The sequence below is a fragment of the Ooceraea biroi genome, chromosome 10, assembly GCF_003672135.1.
Source record: "Ooceraea biroi isolate clonal line C1 chromosome 10, Obir_v5.4, whole genome shotgun sequence".
NCBI classification, from domain to species: Eukaryota; Metazoa; Arthropoda; class Insecta; order Hymenoptera; family Formicidae; genus Ooceraea; species Ooceraea biroi.
This window is the reverse complement of record NC_039515.1, coordinates 133,244-155,628: the sequence shown is the minus strand read 5'-3', so window position 1 is coordinate 155,628 and position 22,385 is coordinate 133,244. Positions and strand designations below refer to the sequence as shown.

The window sequence follows — 22,385 nt, the reverse complement described above, 5'->3', positions numbered from 1 at the left end:
CGTTTGGGCAAGTTGGGAAGGCACTTTCACAGTTTGGGAAGCAATAATTTTTATAATTAAGGGCAAGCTGGAGTGACCAGGGAATTTCTTCGCGATGGTGCTGCCATTTGCACAAATATTTGCTTTTTATAAAAATTTGGCAAGTTGTACGCACAAAATTTCACCCGTCCACCCTCGGGATAAAATAAAGGAATATAATGAAGCTTTTCGAAGTGACTTTAGAAGCGTAATAAAAAAGATATATTGATAATAGATCAAACTTTGATCTATTATCAATATATCTTTTTTATAAAGGCCCAGACACAATGAGAGGAATAAGGAACACAGAATAGAACATAAGGAATAAACAAAATTTCGACCAATAGAAAACCATGCATGCATCACCAGTTCATGCATGCATGGCTTTTCATTGGTCGAAATTTTGTTTATTCCTTATGTTCTATTCTGTGTTCCTTATTCCTCTCATTGTGTCTGGGGCTTTACGCTTCTAAAGTCACTTCACAAAGTTTCATTATATTCCTTTATTTTATCCCGAGCATGGATAACCGCAATTTTCTGCGTACAACTTGTCAAATTTTTATATTAAGCATTTTTTGTGCAAATGGCAGCACCATCGCGAAGAAGTTCACTATAGCGATGGTAATTGCAGTTTTGAAAATTCTCTTTATTGCTTGTGCAGAATAAAAAATCCTTTTCCACAAATGAAGTATAGATAGAAAGAAAGCCCGCTCTACAGGACTTTATATTCAAAATGGAAAAAAGTTAAAAACTTGCATTTGTCTTTTCTAACTTTTTTCCATTTTGAATATAAAGTCCTGTAGAGCGGACTTTCTTTCTATCTATACTTCATTTGTGGAAAAGGATTTTTTATTCTGCACAAGCAATAAAGAGAATTTTCGAAACTGCAATTACCATCGCTATAGTGAAAAAATAGTTCACTAGCAACTCCAGCATCCCCTTAAGGGGATGCTGGAGCTGCTAGTGAACTTTTTCGTGAAAGTGCTGCCACTTCGATGGAACTAAAATATCAGTGGCTGACAGAATTGATATTACCGACATGTCGGGAAGACGTGAATGCTTCAAAACTCTGAAGCATTTGGAACGTCAACTGGACTGTAAGAAGTCTTTCAATATTTAGGGTGCGTTCCGAGTCGCGCATATGCGCGCATTTATCTATAATAATGTATTATATATCACAACAAACTTACTTTTTTACAATATATATCAAATATGCATATGAACATTCCAATAAGAGTTTTTTCATACAATCATTATATTTTGTAGCTTCTCGTATATGAAACTTTTATAGGATATCTATAAAACAAAAAATCAAATTCACCAAAACATCGCTACTATTTGTATCAAAATCTAGAGCCAGATTACTTATAAGTTAATAAAATGATGTGAAATGATTGTGAATGTGTCAAAATACTTTGAATTATTTTTAATAACGCAGAATCTTCGTCGATTTTGAATAAATGTGATGGGAGTATATAAAAATATAAACTAAATAAATCTGAAAATGACACTAATTAGTATTTATTAAAATTAAATATAGTCTGGAAAATAATACATGTTGCAATCAAGCTTGCTACATAACATTCAACAAGCATAATGATGTATTTTTAAATAATTATGTATTATTTAATCAACACTGATGCAACTGGTCTTGTAACTGAGCATACCGCATTTGTAACGAGCGTTCTCCTTCTGTTTGTCTGTCACGTCTTCCATGAGTGCATTTATTCGTCTTCGAATCGCCACCTCTTCCTGTATTTGCAACAATTTAAATGTTGACAAATCCAAATACTTGCTCTATGTGTTCTCCAAGTTCATGCAGCTGTTTTGTGAGAACTTGTGTTATGTATAATATATAAAATATCTAAAATATTTTTAAATAAGAGTAAGAAAGAAGGCAATGTTTTTATTACATATTAGAAGAAAAAAGAAACATTCTGAACTAGTATAGCAATGGAACACCGTTCTCTTGAGTAGGTTTAGCAGCGCCAAGTATTTCGAATAAGTTACTTACTAATAACATCCTTCAGTGACATTAAATATTTAGAAAATTTAAAATATTTATAAAAATTTAGAAATAGAATGGGCCTCTCCAACGCCCATTCCCGTGAGAACGCAACCAATTTATTTTTTCGTCTCTCCGATTGATCATAGGAGGCATGTGAGCAATAACGCATTTGTTGCAAGAAGCGTTCGCGCGAATAACGCACGCATCGAGCAACAATGTTTTACTCAACATTTATGACATCATTGATTATGAGGTCATTGCCACGTATGTGATGCCTTTGAAAATGTGATGTGTAAACATTTTTAGGTCGGGAAAAGCGTCAGTTCCTTACTTTGTAAAATAGTAAGAAAATGACGTCTCATGCGCTTCGCGTCATTGCAATATTTTTCCTCGCATGAATCTTTTCCCAACGCTATAGCAGTAGCAAAGGCGGCAGCATAAATACCACAACTCGTATAATCCGGTTGTGTTTGCACCTTTTCAAAAATTATATCGCTCACGTTTATTTGTGGGAAACGTTTGCGAATATAATACCACCGCCACCACCATCGCAACTACCACCGCTGACGGAGCAACAAACAACGACGACGGCGATAGTACCACCGCCACCACCATCGCAACCACCACCGCCGACGGGGCAACAAACAACGACGACGGCGATGGTACCATCGCCACCACCGTCGCAATCACCACCGCCAACGGGGCAACAAACAACGACGACGACGGTGACGATACCACCGCCGACGGGGCAACAAACAACGGATCATCCACCGTCACGGGATGCAGGAAAAGGAAGAGGAAGAGGAAGAGGGGCGCCCGTATCGCATAAAGTAAGTACTTTTTCTATAATTATATTTGGTTAGGTTCGGTTTTGTTCGTTCGCGCACGCATGTTTCTTCATTCATTCGCTTGCTCGCTCGTTCGTTCGCTTTCTCTCTCTCTCTTGCTTCTTTGCTCGTTGACATATTCGCTCGCTCGCTCATTCCTTCGTTCACTCATTCCTTACTTTTTTCTGTTACACGCAAATCGCTTACGTTACGCATCACACGCATGCACACGCGCGCGCACACATACGCATGCACGCATGCACGCACGCAATTTTTCGCCAGTAATAATTAACTGTAAACAAATTATATTAATCGACCAACTGGCTATATGTTATTTTTATTCAAATAAACACAACGTTTCGATCGTGATTCCGATCCTTTTCAAGCGCTAATCAAGTCAGAAATATGAAATTGTTGTATGTCAGATTGTACAAACCATGGAGTAGTCAAATTAAATTTAAAATGTATAAAAACATAAAAAGTAGTCAGTTATAAATAAAATGTATGTTAACTGTCAGACTTGTCAAAAGAATGAAAACGAATGAAAAGAAAGGAAACGTGGAAACAAAATAAGTACTTTTTTTGTTTACACGTTTTCTTTCCATTCTTTTGACAAGTCTTACAGTTAACATACATTTCAATTATAATTGACTACTTTTTATGTTTTTATACATTTTAAATTTAATTTGAGTACTTCATGGTTTGTACAATCTAACATACAACAATTTCATATTTCTGACTGAACTAGCGCTTGAAAAGTTTCGGAATCACGATCAAAACGTTGTGTTTATTAATAAATTCACATTTGAATAAAAATTACATACAGCGAGTTGGTCGATTAATATAATTTGTTTACAGTTAAAAAATGTATTTTTTCAGCAAGTGAAAAATATCATTCGTCGGGTGCTGCAAGTGGAGAGGAGGAGAATGGGGTATACACTACCCCCACCACCGCCGCCTCCCACACCGTATGCACCGTACGCGCCACCGCCGCCCACACCGTATGCACCGTACGCACCGCCGCCGCCCACACCGTATGCACCGTACCCATATCCATATAGATATTAAAAATTGTCTTTAAAAATATGCCTTCTCCATTCCATTCTATATAATAAATATCATATAAAAAATATATTGATGTATTTAATTTTTTATTACATGTGCACAATTTCCCAATAAATTCCCAGACATCCTTTTACCTGTATTAGATTGCTTAGAAAAAAATAATCAAAAACGTACAATATTGAAAAGTTACCTCATATTTGATTGCTCGTTCTGGTTCCTTCGCTCGTCTCTCTCTCTCTCTCTCTCCCCTCTCCCTCCCTCCCTCCCTCCCTCCCTCCCTCCCTCCCTCCTCACGCAGTCATTCAGTTTCTTTCTAATCAGTCGTTTACTATATTGTTGTTTCATGCCTTTGACATGTTTGATTTCCTCATGTTCGCGCTTCTCTGTTTTGACACTGATTATCCGAATATTCTTTCATGTTCCTTTTACTTTTTACGTCGTTTACATTTTCGCAAACGTAAGAAGAACTGTATATTATATATATATATAATTTTTATTCATTGATTATTCACAGATATAATGCCCAATCACTTCTATATATTTTATTTCTTTGCCGTATAAGTTACGTATGAATCCACAAAATAAATGTAATGAATATTATAAAATCTATATCACACACACACACACACACACACACGCGCGCGCGCGCGCGCACACACACACACACACACACACACACACATGTATATGTATACATTTTATTTTATAATATACATGAAGTATTATTGTTGTGTCCGGGGTGGCTCTGTGTTTTGGAACCACCCGGTGTTACGAGCTGATCGCAATCAGCTTCGCGCTCCGAAGACGCCCCGGACGCAACATTCTATACGTATAAGTTATTTTATATTAATAAATATGCCTATGATAATGTAACATAAAATAATAATATAATATAACATATATTCTTTACATGTATACAATAAACATAATTTTTTAACAATTAGTTGTAAAAAAACATACATATATTCATATAATACATATACATATATTTAAATTATGTTTATGTAGTACATGTTAAGAACATTTAGTACATGTAAAGAATACATATTATATTATGTTATTATATTATTATATTATTATATTATAGTTATATTTATTAATATAAAAGAAAACTATAACTTATATTTTTAATACTTTATATCTACTATAAAATAAAAATGTGTATATGTATATATACATATAATATATTCATATTATATACATTTATTTAATACATTCATAAGTAAGTTATATGGCAAAGAAATAAAATAAATAGGCGTGAATGGACATTATCTACGAGCAACCAATGCATAAAAATTTTATATAAACATACAATATACATTTATTTCTATGTTTGCAAAAATGCAAAGAATGTAAAGAATACAAGCAGTATGAAAGAAAGAATATCATAACGGGTAATCATAAATATAGTGAAGGAGAGGAGCGAGAACGTGAAATGAAATATTCCAAAAGCATAAAACAACGATCGACTGATTAGAAAGAAACTGAATGACTGCGTGAGTGAATGAGAGACAGAAAGAGCGAGCGATGAAATGCAAGTAAGCACCAAAACTCTTGTAGAGGTTTACTCTCAAGATTTGGAAGAACAATCCCGGTAAAAAATTTTTTATAGATCATCATATAAAACTATACGTAATTATGTATCAAATATGTCCATATATGTCCATACATACTTCCTTTCTCTTGTATAATTTCTGATCACATATATGTAGAACAAGTAATAAGAAAAATAATTGAAAAATAAGTAGAAAAGTAATTTGCGCATTGTCTTTTTGTAAAATTGTGATTTTGTATAATTGTGAGATAATATTTTATACATCATCATATATAATCGTATATAACATGTTTCTATATACAGGGTGGCCCATTTTAATTTATACAGTCAATTTTTTAAAAAACTTAAAGAGATACGAAAAAATGTTTCAGACAGACATGTCACGATTTCGAGGGGGACATAAGATGATACCATTGGTTTGACCTTGAATAGTCGTTTGAAGGTCACGCGAAGATCACCTTCAATTTCTTAAATTGAAACCCCAACTTTTTATTGCAGATTCTTATTCTCCATCGAAAAGTAAGTAACTTTTGTCTGAAACATTTTTCCGAAATATAAATCGTATATAACATGTTTCTATATATAGAAACATGTTATATACGATTATATATGATGATGTATAAAATATTATCTATATATACAAAAGATATTTATTGTTCGACAATTCTGGCAAGTGTAATACAAAAGCACGACATTTCGACCCCAATTCGGGCCCTTCTCAAATGCAAATATAAATAAATCCGTAAAATATATATATAAATATGTTATATACGATTATATATGATGATGATAAAATATTATCTCACAATTATACAAAATAACAATTTTACAAAAAGACAATGCGCAAATTACTTTTCTACTTATTTTTCAATTATTTTTCTTATTATTTGTTCTACATATATGATAAATTATACAAGAGAAAGGAAGTATGTATGGATAAATTTGATACATAATTTTATATGTTTCTATATAATTACGTACAGTTTTATATGATGATATATAAAAAATTTTTTACCGGGTATTGATTTATGAATTGCAACAATTCATAATTCGGGCCCCTAAAAATCATAATCCGGCCCTGGCGAGGCGCGAAGAAGCCAAAACGAGCAATCGAGCGAACATGCGATCAAGTGAAAGTAGACACATATGTGTGGCGACATGTATGTATAATACTTTTACACACATGACAGACGAAGATAATGCTGCCGTGCTAACAGATTGTGGCGCCATCTCTCGTAAGATCCGGCACCTACTTTTGTACGAATTACTGTTCTTTTTTATCATCTCCATCTGTATTTGAGGTTATAAAATTTACATTACTAATATCTTTTTTTCTAGGCTTTTAATCTTAGTTCTAATTACATAATATTTGTCTTAAATGTTGTCCCTAGAGGACGACAGTCTTATTTGGCATATATATTTGTAGATTTTCTTGTATTCAGTCAATATTGTTGTCAGGTGACAGTTCTACATGTCAAGACAAATGCTATTTTTACTTTTTTTCGTTTTTCCTATAAAGTTGAGTGTCGCCCTCGTCATTTTTCTGCGTACTTTAATCGTGTGGAAGAATTTTGCAATTTTGTAAAGCAAATTCAAAGATGTTCGTAATATAAAATATCGGTTAATATAAAATGTCCCTAGCCACTCCAGCATCCCCTTAAGGGGATGCTGGAGTGGCTAGGGAACTGCTTCGTGATGGTAATTGCAGTTTCGAAAATTCTCTTTATTGCTTGTGCAGGGGCGTATCCCGTTTGCACACGGAACGATTGCACACCGCACAATTACACACGCAATATTGCACACGTTGTATTGCACACTGTTCTATTGGACACAGCACGATTGTACACCGCACGATTGGCCACCGTACGATTGCGCACGCAAATTGCACGATTGGATACCACACTATTGGACACCGCATGGATAAACTTCCGAAAAGCTCCCACACCCGATTTACATATCCTTTGGTGAAAATGCTTGAAATGACTCAAAATGAATACCCTTAAATGGATTTTTACCGACAAGAAGAATAAAGACTTAAAAAGTTGAAACTAATATTACTCCTTTGCAAGACGAAGCAACCCAACCCTGTTTTTTATTTTGCAAAGTACATGCGTGGATACAGTGTGCCCGATATGTCTTTATTTTCCGTACCGTACAAGAAACATCCGAGATACACAATAAACACATTAGAAGTTCATGTAGAAATATATAATGATGCATAGAAAACTGTACATCTACAGAAATCCAGCTGAAAATATTCAATCATTACATATTACTTTATTTGAACTTTTTATGCCTTTATCCTTTTTGTCGGTAAAAATCCATTTAAGGGTATTCATTTTGAGTTATTTCAAGCATTTTCACCAAAGGATATGTAAAACGGGTGTGGGAGCTTTTCGGAAGTTTATTCGTGCAGTGTCCAATCGTGCGGTGTCCAATCGTGCAATGTGCGTGCGCAATCGTGCGGTGGCCAATCGTGCGGTGTACAATCGTGTTGTGTCCAAAGGTCTGTTCTTTTCAGCTGCACTGCTGAACTAGTGCAATACGTTAAAGTGAGACAAGTATATTTTTTCTCACTCTAACTTATTGCACCAGTTCAGCAGTGCAACTGAAAAGAACAAACCTCAATAGAACAGTGGTGCAATACAACGTGTGCAATCGTGCGGTGTGCAATCGTTCCGTGTGCAAACGGGATACGCCCGCTGTGTGGAAAGAATGTGAAGAAGCTGAAAAAAGTGCAAATGTAAGACAATTTTTATATTATTAAAAGATACAGTACCCTAATAGTTTTATTATCTGTATTAGCGGTTGTATAAGTCTATTTCATCTTTAATCGCTTGCGCAGAGCACCTTGCGCACAACATCTAAAGTAACTTTAATGTCTCACTTCCATCCACAGATGTCTATACTAAACTAAATTGCTAATTCAGGCTTCGGACTTGCGTCGCATGAGCTTTCCGGTTGTATGAGAGAAAATGGCGGCGGTGATGTGTGTGTGAAGCGTATCAGTGGTGTGTGAGTCTTACAGCGCGGTATGTGAGTCAGCGCGGTGTGTATCGATGCGACCATAAAATTGTATTTAAAGTGTAAAATAAAAAATGCCAGCATCTTGTTGCATCAAACAGTGTCGCAACAAAAAAAGATGGTGTTAGTCTATTTAGGTAAGTTTCATATTTATAATAAATATATAAATGTCATGAAAAATAAATAATAATATTTATAGCATCAAATTTTCCTAGCTTAAAATTTGGGTCTTTAATGTTTTGAAGCCATTTCTTCAAATGGTCTTCTCTGTTGAGTGGAAATCTGAAAAATTAAAAATCACATTTTTATCATAATCTATAAAATTGCATTAATCGCTATTTATTTTTCATGACATATTTATATATTTATTATAAATATGAAACTTATCTAAACAGACTAACACCATCTTTTTCTTGTTGCGACATAAACATTATTTTCGTAATTTACGCAATTTGTTACATTGAAACACAATAATTACTACAAAACTTTGTTGAATATCGCAGTAACAATTGTAAATATGGTGGCGGCAGCGGCCATTTTGTCTCATACACCGGAAACTCTACCTGACGCAAGATATCCTTTCCAATATTGGAATGTTAGCAATCTAGTTTAGTATAGACATCTGTGTTTCCATCGGAGACGTTTTCTCTCACTTCCACTTACAGGGACTGGCCATAATAGTCCTGTTACGGAGATAATTGTGCATTCTTTACTTTGAACGGGATTGGTGCGCCCAAAAACATGGCCGCTCGGGATGCGCAAGCAAATCTGCGTGGCTAAATCGAAAACGGGTGCTTGTCCCTACTTAGTATCCCTAGAATACAGAGTCTGGACATCTCACCCAAAACCCCTCAAAATGGCGTACATTTGTGTGGATACGTGAAGCAGTGTGGACGTGAAGCAGCAGTGTGACGTAAAAAAAGACACTTTGATTGGCTCCACCATTGTGAGGGTCAACCAATGGAAAGATGTCCACGAGATGTCCAGACTCTGTATTCCAGGGATACTATCTCTATTGTATGTCAGTATACTGTGCTTCCGGTATATGCATAAAATATATGAGTATATGAGTAAATATGGTGTGTATATATATGGATATATTTTCATTTTAATTCACAAAAATTGTAATAATTCGTGATAATTCGTCAAAAATTAAAGTGCACTCGCTTTACAAAATGTTTTCTAACCTCAGCAGTGTATAGTAATTGATGAAAAATCACTTATAATGTGATTTTTTATTTAGGTTATGTCCACCTTTAGCAATACAATCCATAAATATTTTTAACACAAACTGCGATTGTATATTAGTCTGTGTTGTATATTAGAATAGTTAATACTATTAATATTATCCTTTCACGATTTACAGAGTCGTGTTAGAACGAAGACGGTCAAAAAGGCCGCGAAGCTTATTATCGAGAAATATTATCCACGTCTCACGTTAGATTTTCATACAAACAAGAGAATATGCGAAGAAATCGCTATCATCCCCAGTAAATCTTTGCGCAATAAAATTGCTGGGTAAGCATGTCAAAATATGCAACATATTTTCAATTTTCTTCGCTTGTGTTACTATATTTTTCCAATTATTCGATAATAAAATTTATTATTTATTATCCTTATTTCATAACTAAAATAAATCTTAAACCTTATAATTACTTTAGCTGTAATTACTCTTAGTTTTAAGTGCATTACTTTTATAATAAGTTAAATAAAATATATTATAATTATGTAATATTTGTTTTTTTTTGCATAGTTTTGTATGATATATGTATAATACTGAAAACTTGCTATGTTATGCTATGTATGTTGGTGAACTTGTATTAAGTTTTATTTTTAAAGTTTTATATGTGCTTTATCTTTAAAACTTAGTTAAACTTAATAATAATAAGAGAATTTTATTGTAATTTTGTTATTAGATTTATCACTCACTTGATGAAGAGACTTAGACATAGTCAGGTACGTGGAATCTCCATTAAGTTGCAAGAAGAAGAGAGGGAACGCAGGGACAACTATGTTCCTGAAGTCTCTGCACTGGAGCATGATATTATCGAAGTTGATCCAGAGACTAAGGAGATGTTAAAAATGCTAGAGTTCCACAATATCAATGGATTGCAACTTACGCAGCCTGTTCCACAATTTAACAGGCGTTCTTAAAAATTATGTAAATAACAAAACAAATGTGTGAAATGCAATCTGTTATACATTGTGCACTTTGATTATATATATGATTATATGTATAGCAGCGCGCAAATCACGATAGATGTGTTCTGTTGGATGGCGCACAATAAAAGCCTTAATAATATTAGATAGAATGTATTGGCAAGCCAATCCTCATTGCCGTAATGCGAGTTGTAGGCATAACATTCCTTTTCATTTGTTGCACAAAACGCATTATTAGAGAATCCAATCATGCCAGCGAATCCTCCAATACAAACTGATGGATCTCGTACTTTTGAAATAAAATTACAGATTTACACATAATAGTTGTATGCTTTTTTCTATTCTAGCATTAATAATTAATTTTTTCAGGATATTTGCACATCATTAAAGAAGTGTTTTTTAATTTATACATGTAGAATTGAATTGTATTTGTTTTTTTCTTATTTTTTGGTTTTATTGATTTGATATATTTTAAAGAAATTGAGCCTCATTTACTTTTCTCTCTCTATCTCTCTCTTTCTTTTTCGAGAGGGAATTCGTCAGCTATAGAGGCGAAAGATGGAGAAAACTGTTACAAAAATTATGGCGAATATTTCGAAAAGTGACATGTCTATTATTTTTTTATAATAAACTTCTTCAAGATAGCACCGAATTAATTTGCATATCTAATATCAATAGACGCAGAAAAGTATTAGACAATATTATAAAGTATTAGAAAATTGTAGCGAATATTTCGAAAATCGTCATGTGTATTATTTTTATAATAAATGCTCAATCTCTTCCAAAAAGTACCGAATTTATTTACACATCTAATGTCAAGTACGCAAATTAATTAGTGCTTTTTTAAAGAAATGAGCATTTGTTTACTTTTTATTTTTTGAGAAGGGACTCGTCAGCTGCCGAATAGATGGAGAAAAGTATTAGAAAATAATGGCGAATATTAAAATTATAAAAATTGCCATGTTTATTATTTTCTTTTGTAATAAATGCTCAATTTCTTGAAAAAAGCACTGAATTCGCATATTTAATAAATAATTATCGACGTACAGTCGTGATTCTATGATTTATAGATCTGTGCCGTACAAATCAAATTGATACAACGATCTCGTCGCACGCATGCACGACATCGAATCATTACTATTGCCTTTAGTAGCCTCGTGTCAACTTATGGCGCCGAGTTTCATTTCTGTTTGCCATTCCTCGGGACGCTCCAGCAAAATTTAAATTTCCGCGATAGAGTCAATCGCGTGCAGCGGAGCGTGGCCGCCGGCCGCGCCGTTGTCGCCGCTGCAACACCAAAATTCGATTAAAGTTCTCGCGCATGGGCCGAAGGAAATGCCGTTTTCTCGAATTTCCCGGAGTCTGTCAGGTGGCACCACGACACACGAGAGAGAGGAGCCAGTGCTCTTTGTAGGTTATCGAAAGCACGTCACAGGCCTAGACACTTGCCCCGTTGAACGTAGACAGCAACAATTGACCGACACTGACCAACCACCAATCGGCAGTCCTTTTTGCCCGTGCTCTCCCGTGACGTTTAGTGAGTGCTTTGAGCTGTGGCAGGCGGTGAGATGGCTGTCTCTCTCTCTTTCTTACTCTGTTCTTTCTTCTCCCGCCCTTCTCTTTACTTTCTCTCAGTTTTCTGTTCCTCTGGTGTTTCGTTCGACAAGTTCAACGGATCGGGAGCGTCGTCACCCGGGAGCGAACGTGCCTCGTTTCCCCGATGCCGCGACGAAGGGCGCGAAAAGGGCCGCTTTCGCGCGACATCGGCGATGAATCGTACTACGCGAACGGGACGACGTTTCGCGATCGCGGAGCTGATTTCCTTCTAGATGTTCGGCTGAAATAGATGTTTTCGACTGTCACACTCTCGAACAACACACGTCGTCTGGATCCGCGTGCGATGCGCACATAATTCGCCGCGGTTCCATATTCCAAAGTAACACGTACACACACACAGTACACATGCAACTGCAACACTCACACATGCGACTGCTTCTGGTTGATGGCTGTATTCGATGTTCCTTAGCGCTGTTCCATATAGCGTAGCTGTCTCACCTGCCTTGGACTGTCTAACGTTCTCGTTTCCTGCTTCCATCGGGAACGCTCGCTACCCGCGAGGCGTTTGTCGACGGGTTCCCAAACACTTGGATTCCCCGATCTGTGCGACAAGTTCAGGGGAAAATTATCCTCTTTGTTGCCACGCTCTTCCGTTGTGATGTTTATAGGTAGTAACTTTACGTGCCGTTTACGCGCCAAGCATTGTCACATACCGCATATCACACGTTTCACACATGTCACACGTTTCACACATGTCACACGTTCCGTTTGGAGCATCCTAGTTTCATTCAATTCTAGGATCACTTTCGACACACTGAAAGATCATATCAGAGTTTGTCGGATATAAGATACAGCTTTTATAAATTACATTTCAAGTATCCTTGCGATGGCTTTAAATCAAGAATCTGATGATGACATTATCTTAAGAAGAGCTTCCGATAATCCGTTTTTAGCGATTCTTGTCAGTTCATCTGTTCTCGGTGGTAAATGTATTTATCTTTGCGCCATCGCGCGATGCTATTATAGACTTCGAAGAGCTCGATATAATAACGGTTTGATTGTTCGAGGAAATGAATTTACGATAAATATTGTATAAACAATTTCCCAAAGTAAATCTCGACTCCTAACGACGAACACAAATGTGTCAAAGTTATTATCCAAGTAGCAAAGTGACGTCAGAAGATGACATAATTGTGACGTCATTATCTCGTCATCTTCCGATGTCACTTTACTACTTGGGTAAGAAAGCTGCGCTGACGCGAGATAAAGAAAGAGGAAATAATTACCAACGCGCGAGAAATGAGCCGACGTTTATTTCTATCAGTGTCGGACGTGGATAAGGCTCCATCAATTCCCGCGGATCTGGGGGTTGCGTTTAGGACAGTTCTGAGAGCAATTTATAACGATTACCCCTTTAACGGCGCTTTGCGCATTCTCGGATATGCCGTTCGAAACCGCGCTACTCCGTACATATCATCGCGCAGTTGAAATCGTTACGTGCACATCATAAACGGTTCCAGTAGCGACATTAAAAGTCGACATAATGACATCATTATATTTGGTAGGTGCAAAAGTGTCTGAACTTGACATTACAAATTATTGCGCTCCATCGGTCTTTTGCCTACGGAACACAATAAAAAATAATTACACATTAAATGATTAAAGAGATTTAAGATGAGAAATATCATTTTGTCTAATACGTTTGAGAATTAATTAATACTGACATTAAAGCTAATACAATATCGTATCAGCTATCGATTAAAAATAAATAAATAAATAATTTATTATAAAAATTACTAAATTTAGTTTTAACTTTTGGGAAATTTGTGCGCCACGTTAAATCTAAAAATATATAATTGAAATAAGCTACATGCCATCTTTTTATATTATAAGTACGGAGAACTTTTTTTTTAGCTACATTAAAACTTTACTGCGCGTAATAAAAGCATGATCGAAGAGCGAGTCGCGAGTCTCCGCGCCCGCGCAAATTGGCCATATGGTTATTTCAATTTTAATGTGATATCGCGGGAATCGCTATTATTGGCAATTAAGCGAGCGTCGATGGTGTCGCTATACCACGTCAGTTTTTCCGTTCATACGCGAAATGCTTTTTTCGGTCACTAGGGGTACCGAACCTACGCTACGAACGAAATTAAGCCATATGGCTACATCGTAGGGGCGTGCTGAAGCCGATGCGCCGCGCAACTGGTTGATTTATCGGTGCTTTCGCGTAGCGAAAACTAGCGAGAGGGACGAATTGGATTACGGCGCGTGCACAAATTGCTTTATTCAAATGCAATTTAAGGTCGCGCGTCTTCCGCAGACTGCAAAGAAGGCTAGCTACGTAAACGAGGGCGGCGTGTTTTATTCCTCTTCGTTCATTTCTTTTTTCTTCGCGCGAGATCGTTCGCGCGTATAACGCGGTCGGATGTAGGGACCAGCAATTTTGTACGAGCGAGTTACGAATAATCGTCTAACGATATTCTTTATGCAAATTTTCTTGCGATAATGCGTAAAACGAAGCTGTTTTAACTTGCTACAGTTCTAATGAAAGCAATTCTTTTGATCTCATTGCAATAAAAGTGTTTTAATATCTATAAAGATATAAAAAAGTATTCAAATTGTTTCGAGAAGTTTGAAATTATAGTATAGTAATATCCACGATCCATAAGTGATTTTCTTTAACTTCTCTCAAGTTATTTTTAAAGAGCTGCTTTTGGGTTATTTTATTATATCGGGTGGTTTGCAACATACAAATTTGATTATACATATCTATAGGGTATCCCCAGGTACCCGTTAATGATAGATTCCTAAGTTCATTTGGAGACAAACATCCTAATATCAAAATGTCAAGGCTGCTAGTTGTTACCATTGCATGCTAGTTGTTAAATGGGAAAGATATAAAGTTCACCAATCAGCTTGTCAAAATTTCGCGCGCTCGGGAACATCACCTTTTAAAAGGGCCCTTCCACAATACCTTACTCAATTCGATAGAAACAATAACACTCGAAATTATTATTCACTTTACTTCTCACTATTCGCAAAACCGACGAGTATCGGGATGATAATAGTTTCTAAATTATCATACGGAAATGCGATGCGCGTCAAACAATCAAAGCATTCGTGCAATCGAAGCGTGCAATGAATAAATGACGTTTCTCATATGATGAGAGAAAATCAATACAATCGGTACGAAATATGATTTTCTGCATGAAACATCGATAAAGAAAAAATCAATAAGAAAAGAAAATATTAATATATTTGAAAACTATCATCATCCTGATATTTGTCGATCTTGCGAACAGTGTATAAAAAATAAAGTAAATAATAACTTCGAGTGTTATTATTTCTATCAAATTGAGTGAAGTATTATAGAGCGCTCCTTTTGATATGCGATGTTCCTCAGCGCGCAAAATTTTGACAAAAGCTGAGATAGGTGACTTTAAACTTTTCCCATTTAAAAACTATAGCAGCCTCGACATTTTGATATTAGAATGTTTGTCTCTAAATGAACTTAGAAATCTATCATTAATGGGTTATATAGTAAATCGATTCCCAGAGACAGCACAAAAATTCAAAAGACATCGCAAAGACGTCCTTTAGACATCAATGACATCTTTGCGATGTCTTTTGGATTTTTGTGCTGTCTGGGAACTGACTTACCGTGTAACTCATTAATGATAGATTTCTAAGTTCATTTAGAGACAAACATTCTAATATCAAAATGTCGAGGCTGCTATAGTTCAAAAGTTTCAAAAAGTAAATTAAGGAATCCATTATATTATTTATAATGGATTTATTATTATAATATATATTTATAATAGTAAATCTACCGATTAGCGAACCCACCTCCTATCACCTTGTCCTTGACATATATTATAGAGGTCACTCTCTTGAGTGACCTTCAAAAGGTTTTAGCCATCGGTCGTTGTTTACTAAAAAGTTATTAACAAAAGAAGTTTAATGATTTTGCACGAATTTTCAGCCGTCCACAACAAGCAAAAGGTTATATTTTCCGAAACTGGAGCCCCGGACACATACGCTCGGTTTCAGCCCACTTCGCGGGAGGGCGAGGGGCAGGGGCTTCGCCCCCCGCCCCCCGCCAGAACCAGTGTAACAGATTTTACCGTACAGATTTTGATCACCTGGTACACGGCACGGATTCCAGCGGGGGGGGGGGGGCGAAGCCCCCCGCCCTCCCGCGAAGCCGGCTGAAAACGAGCTGTCCGAGACTACAGTTTCGGAAAATATAACCTAACCAGGTTAGGTTAGGTTAGTTTAGGTTAGGTTAAAGCAGAAAATACTTTGTATTTAACTGTTTATGCTTTTGGTTAAAGTGAAGAATACTTTGTACTTATATTAAAAGAAACTATTCTATATATTAACGATTCACTGCTTTAAATGACTTTCCTTCCTTCGTTCATATACATATTCGTCTTTCATATCTTTCAATATTCAAAATAACTACTATATTTGCAAAATTTCTTTTGTTAATAACTTATTCATAAACAACGATCAACGACTAAAACCTAGTACGGGTTATTCGGGAAGGTGACCTTTGTAATATATGTCAATATTATGTTCTTGGTTCGCGTAGACAGCTGAAAATTCGTGCAAAATTATTAAACTTCTTTTGTTAATAACTTTTTAGTAAACAACGACCGACGGTTAAAACTTGCACAATGTTACTCAGGAGGGTGACCTCTATAATATATGTCAAGGACAAGGTGATAGGAGGTGGGTTCGCTAATCGGTAGATTTACCCTGCTTTTTGCCGGACTTTTAGTATGAGACGTAGCATCCAATTTCCTAACTCTGGTTACGAGCTTCGAAAATAAAAATTATAATTATTTAATGCATATAATATAAATATATAATATTATATAAATATATAATATAAATATATTATATATTTATATTATATGCATTAAATAATTATAATTTTTATTTTCGAAGCTCGTAACCAGAGTTAGGAAATTGGATGCTACGTCTCATACTAAAAGTCCGGCAAAAAGCAGATTTTTTGCAATTCAAACAGTTAATTAAGGAAATTATTATAAATACAATATATATATTTATATATATACAATATATTTTTTATTAGTTTCTGCAGCAATATTATAAATATTGCTAAGATATAAATATATTAGAAATTCTATTCACAGATTAAGTTGCACCTGGAGCAATGTTGCTAAATGTCTGGATCCACAATTGACCGCGTTGTGATTTCACGCTTTCTAATTGGCTTCTTCTTCTTTGCGATTTTCATGTCCAGAATCCAATAAAACTTTACGCAGAGAGAGCATAATGAATGAACCATACTTATGGTCAAAATGCATAGCGGCGGCTCGCCAGTAGTTAACGTCGTAGTTAGCTTCAAATGTCAGTCTGCCTCTATCACGAGGTCGAGTAATATACAAAGACAAAAACCGGAAGACCAGCGACATTGCTACAAGCCATATTATATTGCTACATAAGGAGGAAAGTGAAGTTTATATGCGCAGCAAAACAATTTTTAGATTCAACACATTTCACATGTCCTAAATGGTCCATTAAAATTTTTGTGTTAATTTAATATAATCCGAATGTGTTGAACAATAACATCAATATTATGTAGATATATAAAATGTAGATTACATAAAATTAGTAGAAAAATGACAATATTTGAAAGCAAAACTTTTCGGAAAAATGTACATATTTATAATGTTAAATTTTACTTAAAGAAAATTATTTGTACCATTCGCACAATCTTGCACTGTGCATTATCGTAGCGTTAATATTTGAGAAAGATGGATTTAACATATGGTGAATGTAAAGTAAAATTCTTATTACATATATAATATATATTATTTTAACATTTGGATTGATTATAATAAATTATATAAATTTGACATATAAAATTCAAGTAATGACAATTTGTTAAATTTACAAATGTATATGTTGCAGTTTTAACATAAAAATTTTAACGAGGAGCGTTCTTAACAGAAATGCAAAATGTTTTTTGCTGTATGCAGGTGACTTTAAAATACACAAAAAACTTCTTATGAATCTTCTCTTGATCTAGAAAGGATTTTTTTTAAATATCGTACACGTCATCTACTACAGACTTCTAAATCTTAACACACATGGTAAATATTTCCACATGGTCACGATTTAGTGAAACTTCGATTTAACTCTCACATACGGAGAACAAGAGAATAATAATTTCACTTTGCTACGACTCTTACTCGCGGGCTTCAATTAAAAATAACAAATCTTTTCTATCATAAATCACAAAACAATGATGCTGCATTGCATTGATGTTCTATATAATAGTACGTATCGAGAACATCGACACGCATTTCGCGACATTGCGTGACTCCGGAAGAAAACGGAGCGAGAGACAATTCGCTTTGGAACCCAACTACAGATTAATTCACGACACGTACATTTCGGTTCATTCGTATTCCGCGGTCGCCGAATCCACATTTCGGTATCGATATAGCCCATAGGGGGAAAGGTAGAGGGAAATGATTTCTAAACCGCGACTCGAGGCATCGCACATGGCGAGGGCGATATTTCATAACTGCACTCTTGAATCACACAGTATCGCACAGTCGCGTGGTTACGGGTAAACAATAAATTCATTTCGATCAGCGTTGACATCAGCTTCATTCGGGTTTACGACGAGGCTGTGCAACGGCAGCGGATGAAATGGATAGGAGAACGAAACCCGGGGATTTATTGCACTCGCGAACTCTTCTTTATCTCGTTTCTAAAGCTTCCGCGTACCGGATTGGGAATATCGTGTTACTCCTTACATCGTAACATCCTTGGGATCCGCTCTCCTGCCGTCTCGTGATATTCTTCCCTCTCACATTTTTCCCTCTCCCTCTCGACATTTTCTTTGTTTTATCTAGAAAACGGCGGCTTCCTGAAACCATTTATTGTTCTAAATCGTCGTTATACAGGGTGTCCCAGAATTGTGTATGAAGCGCTCGTGAGCGGGTAGAACGCATCGAACTGAGAAGAAAAGTCCTTTACCGTTTTGAAATTTTCGCAATAGTTAACGAGTTATTAATTATTAAAAATCGCTATATTAGTCCGGCCTACCGCCGAATGCAAGCGCGCGGCGAGATGCGACCGCCTAGAGATCGAGGTTGCTAGGCGAGCGGAAAATTGTTTATTACAAGTGGCAATGGCTAGGCAAGAGCGACTTGTAATAAACAATTCTCCGCTCGCCTAGCAACCTCGATCTCTAGGCGGTCGCATCTCACCGCGCGCTTGCATTCGGCGGGAGGCCGGACTAATATAGCGATTTTTAATAATTAATAACTCGTTAACTATTGTGAAAATTTCAAAACGGCAAAGGACTTTTCTTCTCAGTTCGATGCGTTCTACCCGCTCACGAGAGTTTCATACACAATTCTGGGACACCCTGTATATATAGTATATGTCTCTCCAAAGACGGTATTATGGCGTTTTTCTTTGAACAATGGTGCTCCAACGAATTCTTCAATCCGATTTTTATCTCTACTCTGCTTCTAATTATTTCTTCTTCAGCTGTTAAATATAACGAGATGATTTGTTGATGTAAATTTTGTACTGTGTTGCTTCATTTCGTATGCTGTTTATAGTAACAGTTATAGCCGCGTGATATTTAATTCTATCAATGCGCGAGGTATTCTCAGATCGATGAGGAGTAGGAGAAAAAGATGCAGTCTTCGCAATGGTACGGCGTGTATTGAGTCAATGGAAATTGATTCGCGAAATCGAACTTATGGTGCCTTCGTCGTTATTGGATTTACCGTGGTGGAAATGGTTAATAAAACTGTACTCTAAGTGGAACGAAGGATCTAATAACTAGCTCGCGAAGCAGAATAGACTGCACGGTGAATGGAAGAAAGGCATCATATTACGTCAAGGTAGCGACCGGGAAGTCTCCCTTATAATGTCGGATTGTTATGCGAGGCAGGCTTAAGCTATATGTATAACGCCTGTGATCGATGTAATAATAGAGCTATTAAATTTGCTGCTTGAATATCATTCAGGTATAAGATATTTAAGATCTGTCGTTAATCGGTTCCTTTTTCTTTTTTTTCTAGATACATGTCATACGTACATCACTTGTCGAACATGTTTCAAACTGTTAGTGTCCCGTTTCTCCAAATTACTCATATTCTGTCGAAGTTCCAAGTATATGCAAAAGATTTCATCTTTTTTCAGCGCTCTAATATTATTATTTAAACTTTGAATAAATTCCCGCTTTTAAAAATTTTTCAAGAATCGTCATCAAAGTTTATAAAACGTCATGTGTCATGATTGAATACGAATTAACGATAAACATAATAACTTTGAAAAACAATAGTGAACGCGATGCAAAGCTATATATAAATATATGCTTTCCGTATTCAGCAAAACATTTTGAACTTGGGCTGGAAAGTTTTTTCTTACGCGGCGTATTCACAACTTGGTACCTTCGCATTACCAGTTGTTCCAATCCATACAGTACTTTTTAATTGGATAGTACTCTCGAGATATGAAATATGAGATGAGATATGAAAAAGCGTTTTTGCAAAGGCATTTTTAAAATTTGAATTTTAAAATTCAAAATTTAGAGATGATAGAAAATCGTGAAAAATAAGAGTAAATATATTGATGACTAAAGTGTATTTCATATATTATGCATCTAAAAAGCGAAAACGTGCTAAAAATGATTAAAATGTTTGCATATACCTAATATTTCTTATTCATGTATTCATGTATTCAGAATTCGTGCTATATCTGATGTTTTTGTTATACGTAACGTGCGTCGTCGATAAAACATCGATACTACTAATTTCGTTATCATTTCGAATCGAAATGTAAGGCGAGAGCCTTCGAAAGTTGCGTCCTACTTCTAATGTTACGGAGGGATGGAGAGGGAGAGTTGGGTGGGTATCTAACAGAAAGTAACGGGCAAGATAAGGACCGGGCGAGGTGGAAAAGGAAAGGGCGGCTGGAGGGAGGAGGGAGGAAAAAACTCCACCGCGGAGAAAACCGAATCAATAAACCTACGATCTTCTCTCCAGCCGCCTACCTTGCACCTAGTTATGTAACACAAACTACATTAACGAGCCGCTCGTATCTCGCGAGTCGCGATCATTAATTAATTGGGTGGCATCTTCGAGGGAGCGTTTGCGAGTTTTAGGTGTACGATCCATGGCTGTGGAAAACATGCTTTGTGTGTCCTTATACGAGTTATATTATATGTTTACGCGAGTTCGAATATTATTATTATATATTAAATCTTATTATTATTTTTATTATCTGTTGTCCCCCTTTTCATATTCTCTTTTCATATTCTCAATTTGAAGGGTTTATTAATAATAAATGAATGGATGTATACATGTCTCGTAAATAATAATTTATACGCATTTCGAAAAAATTTTTTCATATACCTTGATGCTTGATACCTCGAAATTTTGTAATATTTTGATCAGAATGTCGTTTGCAACGTATCACGAAATTTCGATTTTCGTGGATCGCTCGAATCCTTAGAGACATCGGCGTTCTGTTATCTCTACTTACGGATCTTGTTAACTTTATATATACATATATATAGCTTTTGCTCTGGGGCAAAGTAATTATTTCGAAGTATTCGCGAAGTTGTTTTCTCAGATAAATCTGCAAAGAAGAATTGCGCAAGGCAATTTAACATCGACGCTTTAATTAATATTTGCAGAGACTTTCCCAACCAAAAAGGTATTATTGGAAACATGCTTCGCTTTCAAAGTATACTGGTCTTTCTACTGACTTCTAATGTGCAGCCTGAGAAACAGTCTTCCTATACACAAATTACAAAGAATCAATCTTCTTTTCAAGAGAGCGAAGTTAATTATACTATTAAGAATACTTATTATGAATCTGAATGAAAACTCTCTTAAAATGATTCAATTCGTAGATTTACAGCCAATATAAAATATTACGTATACATGCAATATTTTACGGCTGCATTTCGCGATAATTGTCTACGAATCTCGAGTCTTGATTCCGAAATAATTATTATCGATACCGATAAATCCCGAGTTCGTTTGCAATGTCTTAATGGCGGAGAACTGCGCTCATTTATGGTAAAATCGAAGGAAGGGATCCAAGCATAAGAATGAAAAGCACAATGGTGTCTGCCTTGATCGATCAGGACGTTCATTGT

At 35.8% G+C, this 22,385-nt stretch overlaps 2 protein-coding genes across 3 annotated transcripts; both read left to right on the top strand.

Annotated features, from left to right (window-relative positions):
• The first annotated feature begins 912 nt into the window (after window positions 1-912).
• On the top strand, window positions 913-3,985 carry LOC113562775 (leucine-rich repeat extensin-like protein 3). Its single transcript, XM_026973180.1, has 2 exons — window positions 913-2,856; window positions 3,733-3,985. Exons 1-2 carry the CDS (start codon window positions 2,686-2,688, stop codon window positions 3,919-3,921), a joined length of 360 nt encoding a protein of 119 aa, XP_026828981.1. The 5' UTR covers window positions 913-2,685; the 3' UTR covers window positions 3,922-3,985.
• A 5,457-nt stretch (window positions 3,986-9,442) lies between these two features.
• On the top strand, window positions 9,443-10,978 carry LOC105284299 (40S ribosomal protein S17). Of its 2 annotated transcripts, none has more exons than XM_011347693.1 (3): window positions 9,443-9,514; window positions 9,864-10,015; window positions 10,414-10,978. In XM_011347693.1, exons 1-3 carry the CDS (start codon window positions 9,458-9,460, stop codon window positions 10,649-10,651), a joined length of 447 nt encoding a protein of 148 aa, XP_011345995.1. In that variant the 5' UTR covers window positions 9,443-9,457; the 3' UTR covers window positions 10,652-10,978. The 2 variants fall into 2 exon arrangements, with proteins under 2 accessions (XP_011345995.1, XP_011345996.1); XM_011347694.3 differs by having other exon boundaries at window positions 9,473-9,576.
• Window positions 10,979-22,385: the final 11,407 nt, after the last annotated feature.

Excerpts from the sequence above, each read along its gene's own strand:
- LOC113562775 (XM_026973180.1), top strand. The coding sequence starts at position 2,686 with ATGGTACCATCGCCACCACCGTCGCAATCACCACCGCCAACGGGGCAA. Across the intron at positions 2,857-3,732 it reads GGGCGCCCGTATCGCATAAA|CAAGTGAAAAATATCATTCG; the intron begins GTAAGTACTTTT and ends GTATTTTTTCAG.
- LOC105284299 (XM_011347693.1), top strand. The coding sequence starts at position 9,458 with ATGGAAAGATGTCCACGAGATGTCCAGACTCTGTATTCCAGGGATACT. Across the intron at positions 9,515-9,863 it reads CCAGGGATACTATCTCTATT|AGTCGTGTTAGAACGAAGAC; the intron begins GTATGTCAGTAT and ends CACGATTTACAG. Across the intron at positions 10,016-10,413 it reads TTGCGCAATAAAATTGCTGG|ATTTATCACTCACTTGATGA; the intron begins GTAAGCATGTCA and ends TTTTGTTATTAG.